Source organism: Cervus elaphus, chromosome 22 (genome assembly GCF_910594005.1).
Source record: "Cervus elaphus chromosome 22, mCerEla1.1, whole genome shotgun sequence".
Taxonomy (NCBI): domain Eukaryota; kingdom Metazoa; phylum Chordata; class Mammalia; order Artiodactyla; family Cervidae; genus Cervus; species Cervus elaphus.
Genome location: NC_057836.1, coordinates 7,876,835 through 7,895,434, shown reverse-complemented (window position 1 = coordinate 7,895,434; position 18,600 = coordinate 7,876,835). Strand labels below are relative to the sequence as shown.

General features: G+C 44.4%; 1 protein-coding gene across 2 annotated transcripts; it reads left to right on the top strand.

Annotated features, from left to right (window-relative positions):
- Window positions 1–479: 479 nt before the first annotated feature.
- On the top strand, window positions 480–13,652 carry RBX1 (ring-box 1). 2 transcript variants are annotated; one of them, XM_043881538.1, is made up of 5 exons: window positions 480–635; window positions 2,494–2,572; window positions 7,389–7,459; window positions 10,404–10,489; window positions 12,595–13,652. In XM_043881538.1, the coding sequence occupies exons 1-5, from the start codon at window positions 558–560 to the stop codon at window positions 12,605–12,607; spliced, it is 327 nt and encodes a 108-aa protein (XP_043737473.1). In that variant the 5' UTR covers window positions 480–557; the 3' UTR covers window positions 12,608–13,652. The 2 variants fall into 2 exon arrangements, with proteins under 2 accessions (XP_043737473.1, XP_043737474.1); XM_043881539.1 differs by lacking the exon at window positions 480–635 and adding an exon at window positions 1,292–1,327.
- Window positions 13,653–18,600: the final 4,948 nt, after the last annotated feature.

The following is an 18,600-nucleotide window of genomic DNA, read 5'->3' as shown; positions in this document are numbered from 1 at the left end:
CCTCAGCCGGGTTCAGAAGCCGATCAGTATCTGGAAAGCCCAGTGTGAAGTCTCGGGTTTGGCGGCAGCAGGAGGCGGGACGCCCACCCTTGCTCCTTCCCCGGAAGAACGCGACGAGGACCGGCGGGCAGGGGTGCTGCGCAGCGCCGGGGAACGAGAGGCGGAGCCGCTGTTGCAGGTCGCGGTGCAGGCGGAGGAAGCAGCCGCCGCCCCAGCTGAGAGTGTGGCTGGGGGCTTCCCGGGGGAGGGCGGCAAGAGCGAGTCCTTTCGAACGTCTCCACCCGGCTCGCTAGCGTCGGCCCGGCTCCGCCCCGCCCCGCCCCAGCCACTCCGGCCGCCTCCTCCCGGCCAACGCCGGGTAGGTGTGTGAGGGGGGTGGGGTGGGGGAAACCAGCGCCAGCGCCTTTAAGGGGCGTGGCTACACGCTCCGCCCCTACCTGCCCCTAGCGCGCCAGTGAGGGGTGGGGTGAGGGAGGAGGTGCCAGGGTGGGAGGGGAAGCGAGGCGTGCGCTGGCGCGCAGGCGCAGTAGCCGGCCGACAGACCGTGTGTTTCCAAAATGGCGGCAGCGATGGATGTGGATACCCCGAGCGGCACCAACAGCGGCGCGGGCAAGAAGCGCTTTGAAGTGAAAAAGGTTGGGTCTCGCCAGCGCCTTCCTCAGGGAAGCTAGAGAGACGCGGATCTGGCTGGCAGGCCCGAGGATGACCGAAGCGCGGAGGAAAGGGCTTCATTTCAGGGCGTTCCTGGGACAGGGTACCAGGAAAGGAAGCCGGGGGGCGGGCCTTAGGATTGATCGGCGTGGCTGCGGCCCACTGTCCGTGGCGGTGTTGGTTTCGTTCAGAGGCTGAGGGGCCAATCACGGAAGTGCTTATTGAGATAGCGCGGTTGCGACTTGGCTGCAGGAGCCAAGCGCCTGAGCTGTCACTGGAGTGGCGGAGGGGTGGGGAAAGAGCGGGTGGGGTGGGTGGAAGGGGGGAGTCGGAGCCCTGCGGCGGGTGGAGGATGGGGGCAGTGCGGCGAAAGCCGGGAACCTGAGGTCCTACCGCATTGGAGGCCTCTGAGGACCCGGGCTGGACATGTCCGTGCCCTGCCCCTGTCCGAAACTTGGAGTCCTTCTGACGGACCACGACCTGGTCTTCGCCTAACCGAGGCCTCCATTAGCCTTCTCCGGTCCTCGCCCCTGCCCGGTTAAAAGTGTCTCGAGTGTAACTCTTGGCTCTTCTGAGAGGTCTGTAGGTTTGTCACAAAGCTGCCCCAGTCCTGCGGTCATATCCAGAAACTCCTGTCCAAAAAAAGAAAAAAGGCATGGTGGAATTTGTTGAAAATGTGAGCTCAAACCTTGTGTCATTTAGCGAGAGTTGAGTACTAGTTGCGAACGACCTGGTAGAAAGGGAAAAGCAGAAATGTGTGGAACGTGTCTTTTTGCATGAAATGCCTTACGGTTGTTTGCAACTATACAGTTTGGGAGAAAAGTGCCGATTCCCAACTAAGGTAAAACAAATCTGTACAAAATGAAGACTCTGAAATAGGGAAGATGTTATTCCTGGAACATCTGGCTAGACCCTGACAGTATTCCACCTCCTGGTGCTTTTTGTCGTTTCATTGTGGGCACTGCATGCCCAGGTACAGCCAGCAGCCATATTGAAGAATAGAAGTAGGATTTTTTTTTTTTTCCCCTCCCAAGTTGAAGCTGTTGTGTGAAAAGTACTGAAGAAGTTACCAGACACTGAGAATTAGGCTAGAAAGAGATGGAGGTTTAGGAAGTGGCACCAGATTCGTGGATGAAAAGGAGTTTGGGAATATTTGTAATTGCAGAAGTCAGAAGGTTGAGTTACTAAAATACTACTTTTAGATAAACTCTTGGGGAAATTAAATATAACAGTCTAAGCAGATAGGAAACAAAATTCTAAAGTTTGTTGTGCAATTATCTTCTAAGATTTAAGTGATGACCTTGGTGTGTACTGACACTGGGTGATTGGTTATCCGCTTATCCCATGATTACCCGTTTTATGATCCAATCATCATCTTAGTTCATTCTGTTCCTTGCTTTCCCCTGTTCCTGCTTCCAGAGTTGCCTTGAAGAGCAGATATTTATTTATGCAGAAATTGAGCTCTCCTGCAACTGCCAGGACAGCCTGCGCAGTAATTCACGTTTGTGATTATTAGACCTAAAACAGGCACTTATATATTATTCCTGATTTGTTTACATTGACATGGCCACCTAAACTGTAGGTAAAAATAAAAAGATGACATTCATTTCTGTGTTCATATAGTCAACTGTTGGGAGAATGGGTGTGCGTAGTGTAGCTCTTGCTCTCTGAAATAATAAATGCGAGTAATGTAATATCCAGCAGGTCTTTTGTTTAGTGGTCCTTGTGGCCACAAAGATGATAAGTGCAGCATGAAATCCTAGAGTGTGTGTGGTTTATGTGTTGTATGTGTGTCTGTGTTACGAGGAGTGGAGTGCATTGTTCACTGTTTTCTCTTTGCAGTGGAATGCAGTAGCTCTCTGGGCCTGGGATATTGTGGTTGATAACTGTGCCATCTGCAGGAACCACATTATGGATCTTTGTAAGTAATTGAAGGAGGATGGGGGAAAGTTGAGAAGGTTACAGAGATTGCAGCTATCCTGATGTGACCAATTTTCTTCTTCACAAAAAAATATAGTCAGAGCATTTGGGGCCTTCTACATCTAGTTTCCAATAAAGTAGCTTTTTATGATATCCTGCAGGCATACCCATCTTTCAGAATAAATTTACTCAACCTAAAGATGGCAGGGCCACATTTAGAATGAATTGTGGACACCCAGGTCCTGTTGACTATATCCTATTTCCCATAATGTAACCACACTCAAAGGCAAAAACAGTGAAAGAAAGAAAATTAACTTTGAGCTAAAACGTTCTGTCCAGCACTGATTTTTTCTGGGGAAAATTTATGAAGAAAAGAGGCCCAAGAGTGGATTTTCAGTGTTAGCCCCAAATGTAGTTAAAGGACCTCACTGCCGACACCTCGGTAGTCAGTTCTTTGCTCTAAAGAAATTTCATTTCAATTTCCACCTATTTCATTACACATAGTGGGCAACACATAGTAGGTTTGGTTCAATAGTAGGTTTAGTTGTTGATGGAAGTTAGTATCCTTATAGTAATAGGGGCCAGAATGTTGATCACACCAGGAACAGTCATTTTTTCATCCAGATACTAAAATGGTTTGATTGAAATCAGAAATAGCGCAGAGAATGTGCAGCTTTCTAGAATTGAAGTTATAACTTATTTTTAAATGACTTACCTGTCTTTTCGGCTTTCTCTTGAGCAGCTGTCCTGCTTTACTCTGGTAGTTCCTCTGACTTTCTCTCCATTCTTTTTTTTTTTCCTCTCCATTTTTGAAGTGCCCATGCTCTTATTTAGAACCGTTACATATCCTGTTTGAATCTTCTCCATCTCTTCTCTACCACTCTGCCCCTATCTTTATCTGACTCAGCACTGTCTAAGTGTAAGTCAAAAATGCAAGCACATACATAATTTAAAGTTTTCTGATGCTCATATTAATAAAGTTAAACATGATTTTTGTTTTACCCTATATCCCGGATATTTTAAATTTCAACATGTAGTCAATATTTTAAAGCGAAATATTTTACTTTTTTTTATGTACTAAGTTTTCAGAGTGCATTTTACACTTCCAGTGCATCTCATTTCAGAGTAGCCACATTTCAGGTGCTCAGTAGCCACATGTGGCCAGGGCTACTTATTAGATCATGCAGAACTAACCCCTAGTTGGTCTTCAGATCTCACCTTAAACTTGCTCAAAGACGCCCTGAACATACTTGCGTACACACAAACACAAGCTAGAACAGTTCTGTTCAATATTTCCAAGCTGTCCTATGGTTTCCTTTGAGATTCTGTGGCAGTCATTTAACGTAGTTGGCTCTTTATAATTCCATGTTATTTACAGCTATGTTCCTAGTATCTGGCATCATCTTCTAGTACATAATAGTTTCTCCCTAGGTGCTTGCTCTGTGAAGAACAGAAACAAAATAGGGGACCAGTCTGTGATCACTGCATCTTGGAAAGCACAAATCAAATATTTCATGTTGGAAAGTAGTCTTGATCTGTGTTGGTCGTTTACCGCCCTTGGTTTCTTTGAGTTTTGACTGTGTTTTCTTTTTCACACAACAGTCAAAGCACATCAGCGGCTACCATGATGTTTGATGGAGATAGAAAAGATCCATCACAGAAAAACACATGCACGGTTTTACATGTGCTTGGGTGGGGTTTTTGATTACATGCTTGCCGCCCCCCTCCTTTTTTTTTTTTCCAGCTGTGCATTTTCACAAGGAGTTGTACCCAGAGAAAATTTTACTTTCTTGAGGCTCTTTTCTATAAATACTTAATGATTTTATATAATCCTGACTTTTATTTTTTAACTTCTTGTGTTTAAGTCAGTGTGTGTCTCTCTGGTTGCAAGAGAATGCACTTCTTGAGAAGACAGTGACAGAGGCCATTGATACTGTCTTTTAGTGTTGAACGCTTGAGGGGTTGATGTGGGCTTTTAGATAGACACCTGCTTTATCATATATTTTAAATGTCAGATGTAGAAGGAGAGCATTGAACTCCTATAACAAAGTAATTTCACATCATGTGTTTTATTCATTTGATGAATATTTACACCCTGGGCATTTTGCAAGGCTCCAGGATAAAACAGTGACTGGGCTCGGGTCTTTACCCTTATGAAACATACCCTTCTACTTACTACAGACACTAAAGAGAAATCTGGTTGCTGCAACTGGGCTTGTCTTCCTTTCAAAAATGAATTATGGTTCTTGTAAAAAGACTTTTCCTTAAAGATGAAAATAAGAATCTTGATTTAGCAGTGGCCATTTTCTAACAAATTCTGGCCTGGCGTTAAATGAATAATTATGTACATAGTTGTAAATAAATGAGTAATTATGGCTGAGCTCCAGTTGAACCCGCCTACAAAGCATTCTTGGTCTGAAGACTTCCCTTTTGGCATCCAGATTGGTACTGTATGTCCTACTATAGCCTCGGACTTCACTGCATTACCCTGCTTCTTGGTTCTTTTAAAGAGTCGTTGAAAAATACAATCTGCTAGGTGTCATTTTCTCCATTACCTCTGGTAATCTTGTCCCAGATGAAGGGTTGTCCAGACGTGCTTAGACCCAGCCTTTGCCCATAAGTTAGTCTTTTCCTAAAACCACAAAAATCCATCAGTATTTTCAAAGGGTGAAATCTCTTCACTTCTGGGAAGAAGCTGTTGCTTCTTTAGCAGTCCTCTGGTGGTGATGGCCCTTGTATTAAAGTCCTCAAGCTTTGTAAGTCACATGAAATACACTTCTGCCAATGCAGGGGTCTGATGAGAGCCTGTTGAGTGCTGCTTTTTTGTCTGCTTTAGGCTGACAGTGAGCAGTTTCTTCCCCTGTTTAAGCAAACGACTAAACCCCTATGCTCACTCTCTGAACCAAAAGCTTGAAAACATTTTATCTTTGAGAACACTTTAGTAATTTTTCATGCCTTATCTCCTTTTATCTGGCATTCTAGATTGCAGTCCTATTTCTGATTTTTAAAATTATTGTTATGGTGTAGCTGACTTACAATATTTTATTAGTTTCGGGTGTACAACATAGTGATTGAAAGTATAGATTATACTCCCTTTGAAGTTATTATAAAATATTTGCTCTATTCCCTGTGCTGTACAGTTTATTTTTGTTCTTTGTTAAGAATTTTCTGATAAAGAATAGATACTATTAGGCCCCCATTCTCTCTATTTATAGAAGCATTTTTGTTTCCTTATTCAAATACTGAGAGCCTACTTTGCACTTGGCATAGAAAGACAGCCCCCTAAAAATATGTAGACCTAGAAAAATTTAAACACGGTAATATACCTTGAAACAGTTTCACTATTTAATAATAATTGTGCCTCTTAGCTAATTTCTTAGTACATAGTCCACCTCTAAGTGAGAGGATTCCACTTGAAGAACATCAGATTTTCTCTTCTCCGCCATCTCTTTCAGCAGGGTGCTTTCACAGCCCCCATGCATTCTTTTTTTTTTTTTTTTCCTTTAAATATTTTAAAATCTTCATTTATTTATTTGGCTGTGCCAGGTCTTAGTTGCAACAGGTGGGATCCAGTCCCCTGATCAGGAATCAAACCAGGCCCCCTGCATTGGGAACACAAAGTCTTAGTCATTGGACCACCAGGGAAGTGCCCCCAATATATTCTTGAGTATATGACATAGACCCTAGGTTCTCCACTTTTTTCGGAAGGAAAACCAGTTACTCTCTTTAAACTGTGAATCTGGGTAGCAAAGAAGTTCTCTGATTTCAGATCCTTTGCCATTCATATTTTTGAAGGATGGGGGAAAAGCATTATTATGTTATATATTGCTTCCCAAGACCAAGTTAACATCTCAGCATTATTTTCTTACCGTTTTACTATCTTTCACCTATGAAAGTTTGAAATAATTGCTTCCTATTAAATAGTCCTTCCCAAAGCTTTTTATTCATCAGAAAGAAGACTTCATTTAGTTACCACCTTCAGAGAAAGCAAATTACACATTAGTAATTCTTGTTCTTGGAATACTTATCCCCAATAGAGCTTTACTCATCCTTGATCTCAGTCAAATTTTCATTCTGTTTAAGTTTTCTCCCTTCCCCCTCTGAAATGGATATTCGGGTAGTTTGCAGTAATTTGTTCCACTCACTGGTCAGAAACATCTCGGGGCAGTAGGCGTCACAGCTGGTGACCCCCAGTTCTCCAACCTGTCGGCCTCACAAACTTGCCGTGTTGATGGTGCTTTGAGGACCTGAGTTTTGATGTCGTCGCGCAGAGCGTCCACAGCCCTCTACACCCCCTTTTGTTTGCTCTGTCCCAGCTCCGTGTGTCTGCCCGACCCCTTCAGGGACTGGAGCTTGTCAGTGAGGCTTTTGGGTGGCAAACCTGGGTGGTATAAGGGCCCAAGAGCAAACATTCACCCCGCATAGAGAAGATACCAGTTCTCAGAACACTACGAGTTAGGAGGTGGCTTTAAGAATTTACTAAATTTACCACATTAGGAGGAATCGCTGTCATTTGGACAAGTCAGGTCACGTTCAGAATTAGAAAGCACCCTTTCCTGCGTTGCTCTGTTTTTGACTCAGGAGGAATTCTTTGCAAAGCGTGCTGTTAAGTCACAGCTCTGCCTACTCTGTCCATCACTCCTTTCCACATTCATTAAAAAACAATCATGACTAATTAACCACTTGAGATTTTGTTCCCGGTGAGGCCATCACCACCACCCCCTCCCCGGTCATGTCCTCACGCGTGGGTAGAGCCACTGGAGGTCAGAGCTGGTTGGTCGCGGGGTCCAGTGATCATGTCACTCTTGTTCCCGCAGGCATTGAATGTCAAGCCAACCAGGCGTCTGCTACTTCTGAAGAGTGCACCGTGGCGTGGGGCGTCTGTAACGTAAGGCAATATCTTCTCCTCCCAGCGTGGCTTGTAAACATAGTACCACTTCTCCTGCTTTGCCCATCTTGTAACTAATTAGGGAAAAAAAAGACTAGCCCACCTTTCTCCCCAAAGGTACACAGATAGCAAAAAAAAAAAAAGCATTTTAAATCATTGTACTATCCACTTGTATAAATTATTAGTTATAGAGGCAGTAGTTTGTCTCAACTATGGAGTATACCAGCATTGGCAGCAACATTGTTGGGCTTCGTCTTTGGGAATTGCCTTTGAAGCCTACGGCACAATCATTGGAACATTCTGTTGGTGGTAATCTTCACTTTCTTATCAGATTCTTTTAAAGGCTGAGTGTCTTGTGGAACTAAGTTAGGTGAATAAATTGAGCATTCCTGTGTATGTTGCTGGGGTTGGGGGTGGGGGGCAAATGTACCAAGATAGCATTTGGGTTTTTTTTTAAATGTGCTTCGTGACAGAAATGTTTTGTGCAGCATCGTTGGACTCAATGTACAGCCTTCCAGGGAGTGACAGCTGTGAAGGATAATAGACATCAAATATGTTATTTCCAGCACGTTAAAAATTCATCCTTATAGCCATGTAGTCCCAGTCACATGGACTAAAAATGTCCTCTCCGGGTGTCCTGTGCCCAGGGGACAGAGAGCTCCCAGCATGACACAGGCCCAAGAAGCCACACTCGAGTCAGACCCACCACTCCCTGTCTCTGACTGACTTGCTAGGCAGCTGCGGGCAAGGTGTTGGCCCCTCTAAGCCTCGTATGAAATGGAGCTCTTGGTAGACTGCTTAGTATCATAATCGGGATGAAATGATTTTATGTTTAAAAAAAAATGCTTAGAGGAGTTCAGGGTTTGGGTGGGGCATGAGCCACCCATCTCCTTACATGACCTGCAGTAAACCTTTCTCTACTCAAAAAAAAAGTGCTTAGAATACCTCCTGCAAGTCCCTGTGGCAGTCTCACAGTAGCCCCTGTTGGTCAAGGGATTGTGTTTGTCATCTTCGAGGACAAAGAATAAAGCATATCGGGCTCTTTGCTCTCCGTGGCATCCAGGTGTAGAGGGAGAACCATGTCCCTTTGTGGTGGAAGGAAAAGGAGTGAGCTTCTCCTTAAATTTGACTCAGAGAGTCACACTCATAGAACCTGCCACCAAGAAGAGCAGCAGGTGTGCCTGAAGCCTTTGGACTAGTCCTGGGTTCCCGTGTTGGGTCTTCTACGATACTGACTGGCGCTGTGAATTAGGCACGTCACTTAACTCATCTGGGCTTCAGTTTCCCGTCTGTAAAACGAAGATGATAATACCCATCACGCTTGGCGGGGTTGCTGCAGGCTCAGTGAGGTAATAGGTGTGTACAGCCCTCCTGTTAAGTGTAGCACTAGGCAGTGTGTTTTGAGACTACTGGGTATGCCCATTGATAAGTCTTAGATTGTTCACAGGAGGAAAGCCGGGATCGAGGATGTTCAGGGATGCTGTCCCAGCCCAGCAGCCTCATTTGCAGCCCCTCTTTCCCTCCGTCTTCGGGGTGGTGGGCAAGTACAAGGACCCTGAACCGCTGCAAAGAGCTACTAGCGGGGCAGCTGGGAGGGAAAAGGGGGTCCTGAATGCCTTTAGGTGAGCCTGTCCCCACCACCTGGGGATTGAAAAAATGCTTCCATTTTCTGCCCTTTGGAAATTTTGTTTTTCCTCGTAAGTTGGGTGAGCATCAGGACGAAAAGGACAGCAGTTGGCTGTCACTCTGGGAGTCTATGTCAGTCTGAGTAGCCCCAGTGCACTAGTGTGGACTCTAGTCTTCATCACTGCATTCTGTTTGTCTTAGTGGAAAGTCAGTTCACAGATGATAATCCACGTTATGATTTTTTACGTTCCATGCATGTTTGGGTAGCCACACTGACCAGGTTCCAGGGCTGATACTAAGCCCGGCCTGCCCGAACCTTCATTGTGTGTTGGGGTGTCAGCACTTCTCCACCTCATCCGACCTGTCGTGGCTCAGATGCGGGGACCCTTGTTGCTCCATCCTGATGCTGCTCCCATGAGCAGGACTGGAGGATGAGCGTCACTGCACAGGTGCTGTGATCAGCGTCTGCTCGTCACTGACTCACACACAGACTTCCTTTTCCCCAAATCCAAAGGCCAGCTCCTCATTCCCTGTTAGCACCCAGTGTTCTTGGTACTTTTGCCCTTTTACTTCCCATCTTGATCATGCAACTAGCCCTTTAATGCTCTTTCAGCTGCTTGCATGCAGCGTGCCCATCACATTGCTTCCTCTTACCCTGATTTTTTATCTGATTCCTTTTTTAAGACAAAGTCCCTCATCCTCTAGAGGCTTGTTGAGTACCCAGCTTTCGTAATATCAATGCCTCTGTGAGCAAATCTGCAAATAGAGTCCTTTGGGCAGTGTTGAGCTGTGTGTGGAAGGTCGGGGACGTGCCCGTCGCAGTTCTGGGTGGTCAGCGGGAGTGCTGCACTGCCACGTGCTGAGGAGAACCCTCTCCTCCTGGGGTTCCCTTCTCCAAGGTAGGGAGGGGGCTGGAGACCCAGAGTGGGGAATTTGAAATGTGCAGATGATTAGGGGCCTCCTTTTGCCTGTGTCTGAGGAGAGCAAGTCTCCCCTCCAGGCCGACTAGACCCAGGGAGCCCCACTCCATTTTCCCTTGGGCAAAGGAGAAGAGACATTGCGTGAACACCCACCATGCTTCCTAAATGTGTTCTTCATTTGGTAGGAACGAGGCCTCTCACAGATGTTTCATCGGCCATGGTCTGGTACCTAACCCGGTGTAACCCCTTGTAGACCTTTTGTCTCCCATTGTGTGTTGCTTTCCATGGTTCTTCTCCAGCCCCTGTGTATCACCACCCCGCTCCCCTTGAGACGTATTGTCCTTAGACAGCTGAGCCTGCACAGAATTATTTTTAATAAAATGTATCTTTTCTTCCAGCATGCTTTTCACTTCCACTGCATCTCTCGCTGGCTCAAAACACGGCAGGTGTGTCCGTTGGACAACAGAGAGTGGGAATTCCAAAAGTAGGTGTCCCTGGCTGTTTGACATTGTATATAAGGTTGGGCTTTGTGGTCAGTGCCATTCTTGGACTCACATCAAGCTGGAGGGTGCACAGTTTTAGAAGATGAAGGCATAGAACTTGCCTGGTTCATAAACTAGCTTTCAGTTAGTTAGACAAGGACTCATCTCTGTGGAAAACGCATAAGGTGAACCAACATTAGACACTTGCAGCCTAGAGTTTCCCAGCCATCTAGGGTCTTTGGAAGTAGTAGTAGTAGAAGCTTGCAGATTCTCACTTTGCAAGCTATTAAATATTTCTACAATCACATCAGTAATAAGGCTAACTAATGTCACCTGTCTTTGCTTTGGGCTAGAATTATATCATGTTTCATTGGTTTATCTCACAGGGATTAATTCTGATAGAGCCTTTATGGCTATCTCAACTAAATCATCATTGTTGCTGCTGTTAGTTGTAGTAGCATGTAAGTAACACACGGCGTGCAAATTTTCAAAAATTCAAATGGTCAGCCTATACTAGTAGTTCCTAAAGAGGAATTTCTGGTTTAAGAGTATGTATGTTTGTATTTTTGATAGTGTCAGATTTTTTCCTTTCCCAAGAATATGTACTAATTCACAGCCCCTACAAACAGTGAAGCAGAAGACTGCCTTCTCCATTTCTTGCCAGTGCTCTGTTATCAGACGTTTTCATCTTAGCTACTGACAGGTGAAAATTAGTTTTCAATTCCTTTTTTTAAAACTTTGAGTAAAGTTGGGCTGCTTTTCATATGTTTTTATGCCTATTGTATTTTTCTGTGAAATGCTTTTTTATCTGTTGAATTTTCAGTTAATTTATCAAATTTTTAATGGAAAGGGGGATTTTTACTTAGATATGAATTTTGACCTATAGCATATTCTTATGTTTGAAAAACAGTAAATAGGGTTCTTCAGTTTGTGAAATGTTTGCATTCTGAGTGGAACCATGACATGTAATGCATGTCAAAGCAGAGCACTTTTCTAAGTTCTCAAGAGGCCTTTGTAATTGACTGTGCCGTGGAGCAGGCTCAGGGTGCCATTTTGGACCAAAACTGTCTCACGAAGCCCATACATGTGCTCAGGGCTGAGCCTAAGAAGCAGGGGATGTGAAGAATCCTTCTGTTGGGCTTTGATGCTATCGCTTTATCCAGCTGGTGATTTTGCCTGGCTGTGGTTATGAGGGCCCTGGGAAAACAAATTCATAAGAAGCAAATTTCATTTCAGCATGCTTTAATCTGATGGATAACTTCCAGGTTACTTTCACTAGCAAGCTGGAGCTCTACCTTGTGAGGACTTTTTTAGAGAATATTTAAGCGAATTTCTTATAAGGAGTGCTTGAAGAATCTAGCAGCCTTTCAGGATGATGGCAACAGTGATGCAGAGTTCTGGTGCCCTGGTCTCCATCTGTGTAACAAAGTATTTTCATCAGAGGCGAACTGCGCGCTAAGAACCAGGACAAAAGATTAAGATAATAATGGATTTTGTGTTGAAGAAATCTTACATGTGGAAAAAATGTCCTGCCGTTGGCTACAATCTTTCTGGAGCCAAAGTTTGGCCTCTGGGGAAATCAGAAAGGACCTGAGGTCCACACCTGGTTTCTCGACAGTTCTCCTGCGGTGCTCAGTGGACTCAGGGCTGTAACTGGACCTGGTGATGGATTTTTACACTGAAGGCTGTTCAGTTACTGTCCTCTGGGCGGGCCTTAGCCTAAACTAGCCCGAGCACGGGAGCTGAGGGGAAGAGGCGGCCCACAGGGACGGGGGCGGAGGGGTCAAGCTGTCTTAGCCGCTTACTGGCCATCAGGTGCAGCTCCCTTTCACAGCCAGCAGCCGTGACTCGTCCCTGTTACTGCCCAGCATCTGCCTGGCACCTGGAAAGAGTCAGGTGGGTGCAGTTGAGTGGGGGACCATCACTAGGACGAGGGTGGTAGGGACAATGCTACAGGAGGCCGGTAGGATGAAAGGAGCAGAGACCGGGGTTGTAACCCAGTCTTCAAAGTTTTAACCAGATTGGCAAATATATTTTTAGCAGGTGTTACAGTCTCAAACAGGGAATCACGATAAGGAATGAATTAATAATTTACTTTGTCTTCCAGGTATGGGCACTAGAAAAAGAGTTCTTCCGTCAAGCTCAACTGTTTTTGTTATCCATTGAATGACCTGCCCTCCTGTTACTTAATTATAAATTAGATAGAACCCTGTCTCTTCTGCTTTGTCTTTTCAGTTTGCTACTGCGGCAGCCATACTGTATTATATGTCAAATAAAATCCAGTTGGATTCTAGATCAGACGCTGTCTCTTGTGTATGTGCAAAAAGTGAACACAAGTAAAGGGCCCCCCCTCCACCGCCTTTCTAGGGTGGAAGGCCAGTTTCTGAAAGTGAGAGGTTTGTTCATCAGAGCCAGAGCAGGATCGTCCTGCGAGCACGTCGCTTGGTCTTGAGGAAGCTTGGTCCACAGCCTGGCTGCTGATGGTGATCTTGGGCGAGTGACCTCTCTGCTCCGAGCTCTTCCTCCTCCGTGAAGTGGCTGCTAAGGACTAAAGAGGAACACGCGGGCAGAGAAAGAGGCCTTATAAACTGAGGACGCTGTACAGGTGTTAACTGTGTGTATGACATGTCACTTTCTGTTAGTTTAGAAAAGTGAACTTGAAAAAAATTTAATATGTCATCTTGACTGGCAGTGGAGTAATCTGTGAACTCAGATGGGAAATCAGCGTCGTTTAGAGCTAACGGGAGAATCCAGGTTGCCCTTCCCCACCGCCACCCTTTGTAATTCATTTAAAATGCCTCGGCCGTGGACGGAACTGCCAGTTCTAACGCTACTTCAGTCTCTTAAATAGTCTTTAACCGAGAGGCGGGTTAATTTACTGCAGTGATTCTCAAAGCGTGTGCTGAGGACTTGCGGGAGTAATGGAAACACTTTCAGGAGGTTCACGAAGTTCCTTTTCCGGCTGCATGTCTGTACAAGGTTAATTTTTTTTTTTTTTCCTTCAACCAAAGCAATGTGTTGAATGAAGAAGCAGAGCAGAGAATCCAGTTGTCTTCTGCTAAGTCAGATATAAAAGAGATTTGCAAAAATGTAAAACGGTGCCACTCTTCTAACTTCTGTTTTGAAAACTAATTACTTTGAATAAAAATATTTATGTTAATGTGATGGATTTTTGTTCTTTTAAAATCTTTTAATCTTCCACTTCCTGAAGCCTCGATAGCCAACACCTTCCCAGACCAGTTTTGTGGCATCATTTTGGCCGTGGTCCCAGTGGCTGCCCATTTTCTGAGCCTGATTCTCCAACATGCCCTGTGCTGCAGTGAGCTCTCCAACATTTCTTACCATATCCAGTCTGCTGCGACGATCGCCCAGGTCTTTGGTTCTCAACTGTCGTCATTAATCCCCTCCTGTCCCTGCCAGGTAGGCCCACACCGTTTCCTTATTCATTCTCAAAATATTCCTGAAGAGCCCATCATTTTATGAAAATGTCATCTGACATTTTTTATTCATTTCTTCAGCCAACAGAACACTCTTCTAAGAGTCCTTTGCCTGTCTTTTCTCTCCTTGGTTTTTGTCCCCTATTTGATCAGTTTCTTTTTTCACTGCACTGCTTGGCATGTGGGATCTTAGTTCCCTGACCAGGGATCGAACACCTTCCCCTGAAGCAAGGAGTCATTAACCACTAGACCATCGGGGAAGTCCCTCTAGTGATATTTTATCCTTCAATGCCTTTTATTTTCTTCCTGCTTGGACCAGTTTTTCAGCCTACTGTTGAAACACCTTTCGAGGGCCCCTTGCCCCCTCTGAGCCCACTGCCCTGCCCTCTTACTTGGGCCTTCACCCCACGGCATACAGTGCCTCACACGACCTGTAACCTCAAAGGATAGCAGTGTTAGTTACTCCGTCGAGTCCGACTCTTTGTGATCCCATGGACTGTAGCCCACCAGACTCCTCTCTCCGTGGAATTCTCCAGGCCAGAATACTGGAGTGGGTTGCCATTTCCTTCTCCAGAACATCTTCCTAAGCCAGGGATCGAACACGGCTCTCCTGCACTGCAGGCAGACTCTTTACCTACTGTGCCACCAGGGAAGCCCTGAGCACAACCCCATCCCTGTTCCTCTCTTTCCAGCCTGGCATGAGCTCCTCTGACCTCATCCCAGTGCCACGTGGAAGCTTCCACTGGATTTGCTTGAACCTCCGTCCTTCCAAGAATATCTCCTGCCCAATCCAGTCCACCTCCCTGCTCCCTTGTGTCAGGGCCGAGTCACCTGAGAGGCTAGCCTCCCCCCAGACTCCTCTAAACAGGGTCAGGGCCCCTGCCTCCCTTTAGGGCCTCCAGCATCATGCTGTCCTCTTTTCTCCAAACTTTCTGAAATCTCCCCCAAAGTGAGGCCATATTTCTAGCTACACCCAGGCTATGATGAAGTCTGAAACAGCATGGTGTCTTTCACCAAAGTGTCCGCTTTCTTCTGCTTTCTTCTACTTTCTTCAGAGCAACCTCAGAGTAGCAATTTTTCAAACTAATTGTTTCTACATTTTGCATTCTGAGACATGAAATTCACCATTACACAAAAGTAGAGCCTATCATTCTATACTTAGCAGAGAATGGAACTATTTTCAGATGCCTTGATAATTATTCTGTGTTCTGCCAAACAAACTCCTCCTGGAAGCAATAGCCTCTATCTTGCTCAGAGACACTGATATCCAGACAAACAGTCTAGAAACATTAAACTCATCTTTACTAATAAAAAAATTAAAAAAAATAAAAAAAAAAAAAAAAAAAAAAAAAAAAGCCTCCAACTAATAAAAAAAAAAAAAAAAATAAAAAAAAAAAAAAAAAAAAAAAAAAAAAAAGCCTCCAACTAATAAAAAAATTAAAAAAAATAAAAAAAATAAATAAAAAAAATAAAAAAATAAAAAAAAAAAAAAGCCTCCAACTAATAAAAAAATTAAAAAAAATAAAAAAAAAAAATAAAAAAAAAAAAATAAAAAAAGCCTCCAACTAATAAAAAAATTAAAAAAAAAAAAAAATAAATAAAAAAAAAAAAAAAAAAAAAAAAAAGCCTCCAACTAATAAACTCATCTTTAATGCCACCTTGACCCTCATCCCAAATATCCAGGTGGATACCATGTCCTACCTATTATACTTCAATTTTGCATCTCTCAAATCCACTTTCGTCCACTCTATCTCCACTATTGAGGCCTTGATCATCATCTGAATTGTTGAAATGTGTCCATTATTCCCTTCACCTACAAGATTTAGGAGCCCTTATAATAGAAAGTGACTTCCCAGGTGATATTAGTGGTAAATAACCCTCCTGTAAATGCAGGAGACTTAAGAGATGCAGGTTCGGTCCCTGGGTGGGGAAGATCCCCTGCAGGAGGAAATGGCAACCCACTCCAGTATTCTTGCCTGGAGAATCCCATGGATAGAGGAGCCTGGCGGGATACAGTCCATGAGGTCACAAAGATTCAGACAGGACTGAAGCAACTTAGCACACATGCATGGGGCTTCACTCATAGCTCAGTTGGTAAAGAATTCGCCTGTGATACAGGAAACCCTGGTTCGATTCCTGGGTTGGGAAGATCCTCTGGAGAAGGGAAAGGCTTTTTTGGGTTTCCCTTGTGGCTCAGCTGGTAAAGAATCTGCCTGCAATGCAGGAGACCTGGGTTCGACCCCTGGGTTGGGTAGATCCCCTAGAGAAGGGAAAGGCTACCCACTCCAGTATTCTGGCCTGGAGAATTCCATGGACTATGCAGTCCATGGGGTTGCAAAAGTCAGACATGACTGAGCGACTTCCACTTCACTTCACTGCATTTCATGCACATAATAGAAAGTATCATGAAAGAATAATCCAAGGACTTCCCTGGCAGTCCAGTGGTTAAGTCTTCACCTTCCAGTGCGAGAGGTGCAGGCTCGACCCCTCGAGGCCAAAAAATCAAAACATAAAACAGAAACAGTAATGTAACAAATTCAATAAGACTTTTTAAATGACCCACATTAAAAATAATAATAATCCAGAAGGTCCAGTTTTATGTTGTCTAAAGATTCTGTCTAAAGATTCAACAAACTCATGTTCTCTGACCCTTCTGAGCTGTATTCTCAAGAGTCTGCAGAAGGCAGCTTCATTCATTGAAAGCTGTTGGGGAACAAGGCAAAGATGAAGGAGTGTACATTTGCCAACAACTTCTTTGTTTACACCACTAATGTTTAAATCTCACTGAATTTCAAAACTTCACAAAAATACAACTGCCTAGAAATAAACATGTAGGCATCCTCTAACACTAATCAAATGGAATAATAATTGTATGATGGAAATTTAATAGGGTAGAATATTTTCTTTAATTCAAACTGATAAAAAATACATAAAAGCATTTATTATGTGATGCCAAAAGGAAATAGAATTATTATGGGCATCATGATTGTATTCTACAATATACTCCAGTAAAAAATATAGACAATATGCAAAATGAGATTACAGTTAGGCATATTAAATTGTGGATCATTTATTACCATGTTTCGTTTATTTTTGCTATGTTTCCTCTTGCATTTAAAGGGGAAATAATAAGGAAAAAGGGGGCTTCCCTCGTGGCTCAGTGATAAAAAAAAAAAATCTGCCTGACAATTCAGGAGACTCAGGTTTGATCCCCGGTCCAGGAAGATCCCCCATGCCGCGGAGCAACTAAGTCCAAGAGACACAACTGTGCTCTAGCATCTGGGAGCTGCAACTACTGAAGCCCACGTGCCTAGACCTCTGAAACAAGAGAAGCCACGCAATGAGAAGCCCAAGCACCACACCTAGAGAGTAGCCCCCGCTCACCACAACTAGAGAGAGAGCCTGAGCAGCAACAAAGACCCAGCACAACCAAAAATAAAAGAAATTTAAAATATTTTTTAAAAAATCAAAATAAGAAAAAGAAGAATTCCTGCCCCCCCACCCCTCCCACGAAGATGCTAAGTTGTCTTCAGACTCCGGAAGGCTCCACTTACCAAGATCAGTGACTCAAACTATTGAAGGATGATCCTCAAAATTCACGACATCCATCATGCTCTCATATATACAACCTCATCTGATCTTCCTAACTGCTGCCTCTTTCAGATCTTTGCTTCTGAACAAAGTCAGTGGCTGGGCTCCTCGTCTCCACTCCCATCCCAGCACATCTTGGAGACACCTGAGACTGTGTTCAGCTCCCTTGTGTCATGCTGACAACCCCACTCTTCATTGCTTACCCGCTGGGTGTTCCTATAAAGATGGCAGATGCTGGAAAGCTCTGGAGCCCGTCTCTCCCCTTGCTTTACTGGAGTTGCCAAGCTCCTCTCTGCTGTCATTATATCTTCCTTTGTTATATCCCGTCCTCCTGAGCATACAGCATGATCTGTATTTTCACACTCCTACTCAGATTTCTCCCCAAGGCCTTCTCGATCTCCACTGTCTTCCCACGGTGAGGGGTCAAATGAGTTTAGGTTAAAAGCCTGGCTCTGCTACCAACACAGGGTGACTCTGAACAAGGTTCTGAGCTTGGGAGCCTTATCTTTAAAAATAGATATAAGGGATACCATGAAAAGTGAGAAATAAAGAAAATTAGATCACCTGCTGAGATTAACATCGAAGAGAGCAAAGCTGGGATTACAGATAGGCAGACAGAGAAAAAGTGGATCCCAGGCAAGCAAGCAAGGACTGGGAAGGGATTGATGGCAGTAATACACCCAAATAAATAATATGTTAACTTCTAAAGGGGCTTAATCTCAGCAACCTAAAACCTGAGCCTCACTGAGCCAAAAATCCCTGCTCCCTGCAGAAGCAGCAGCCTTGGCTAATAGACTTTGACCAGTAACAGCCATTGACAAAGCCAACCTCCCTTTGGAAATCTTTGTCTGCTTTATATGTTTGTTTTGTTGGGTTTTATTATTTATATACGTGTTTATGGCATGCTTTCTCTAGTTGCAGCGAGCGGGGGTTACTCTCTAGTTGCAGTGCTCTGGCTTCTCATTTCAGAACTCAGGCTCTAAAGTTAAGATTCTAGAACACAAGCTCTAGTTGTGGTACACTGGCTCAGTTGCCCTGTCACATGTGACATCCTCCCAGACCAGGGATCGAACCCGTGTCCCTCA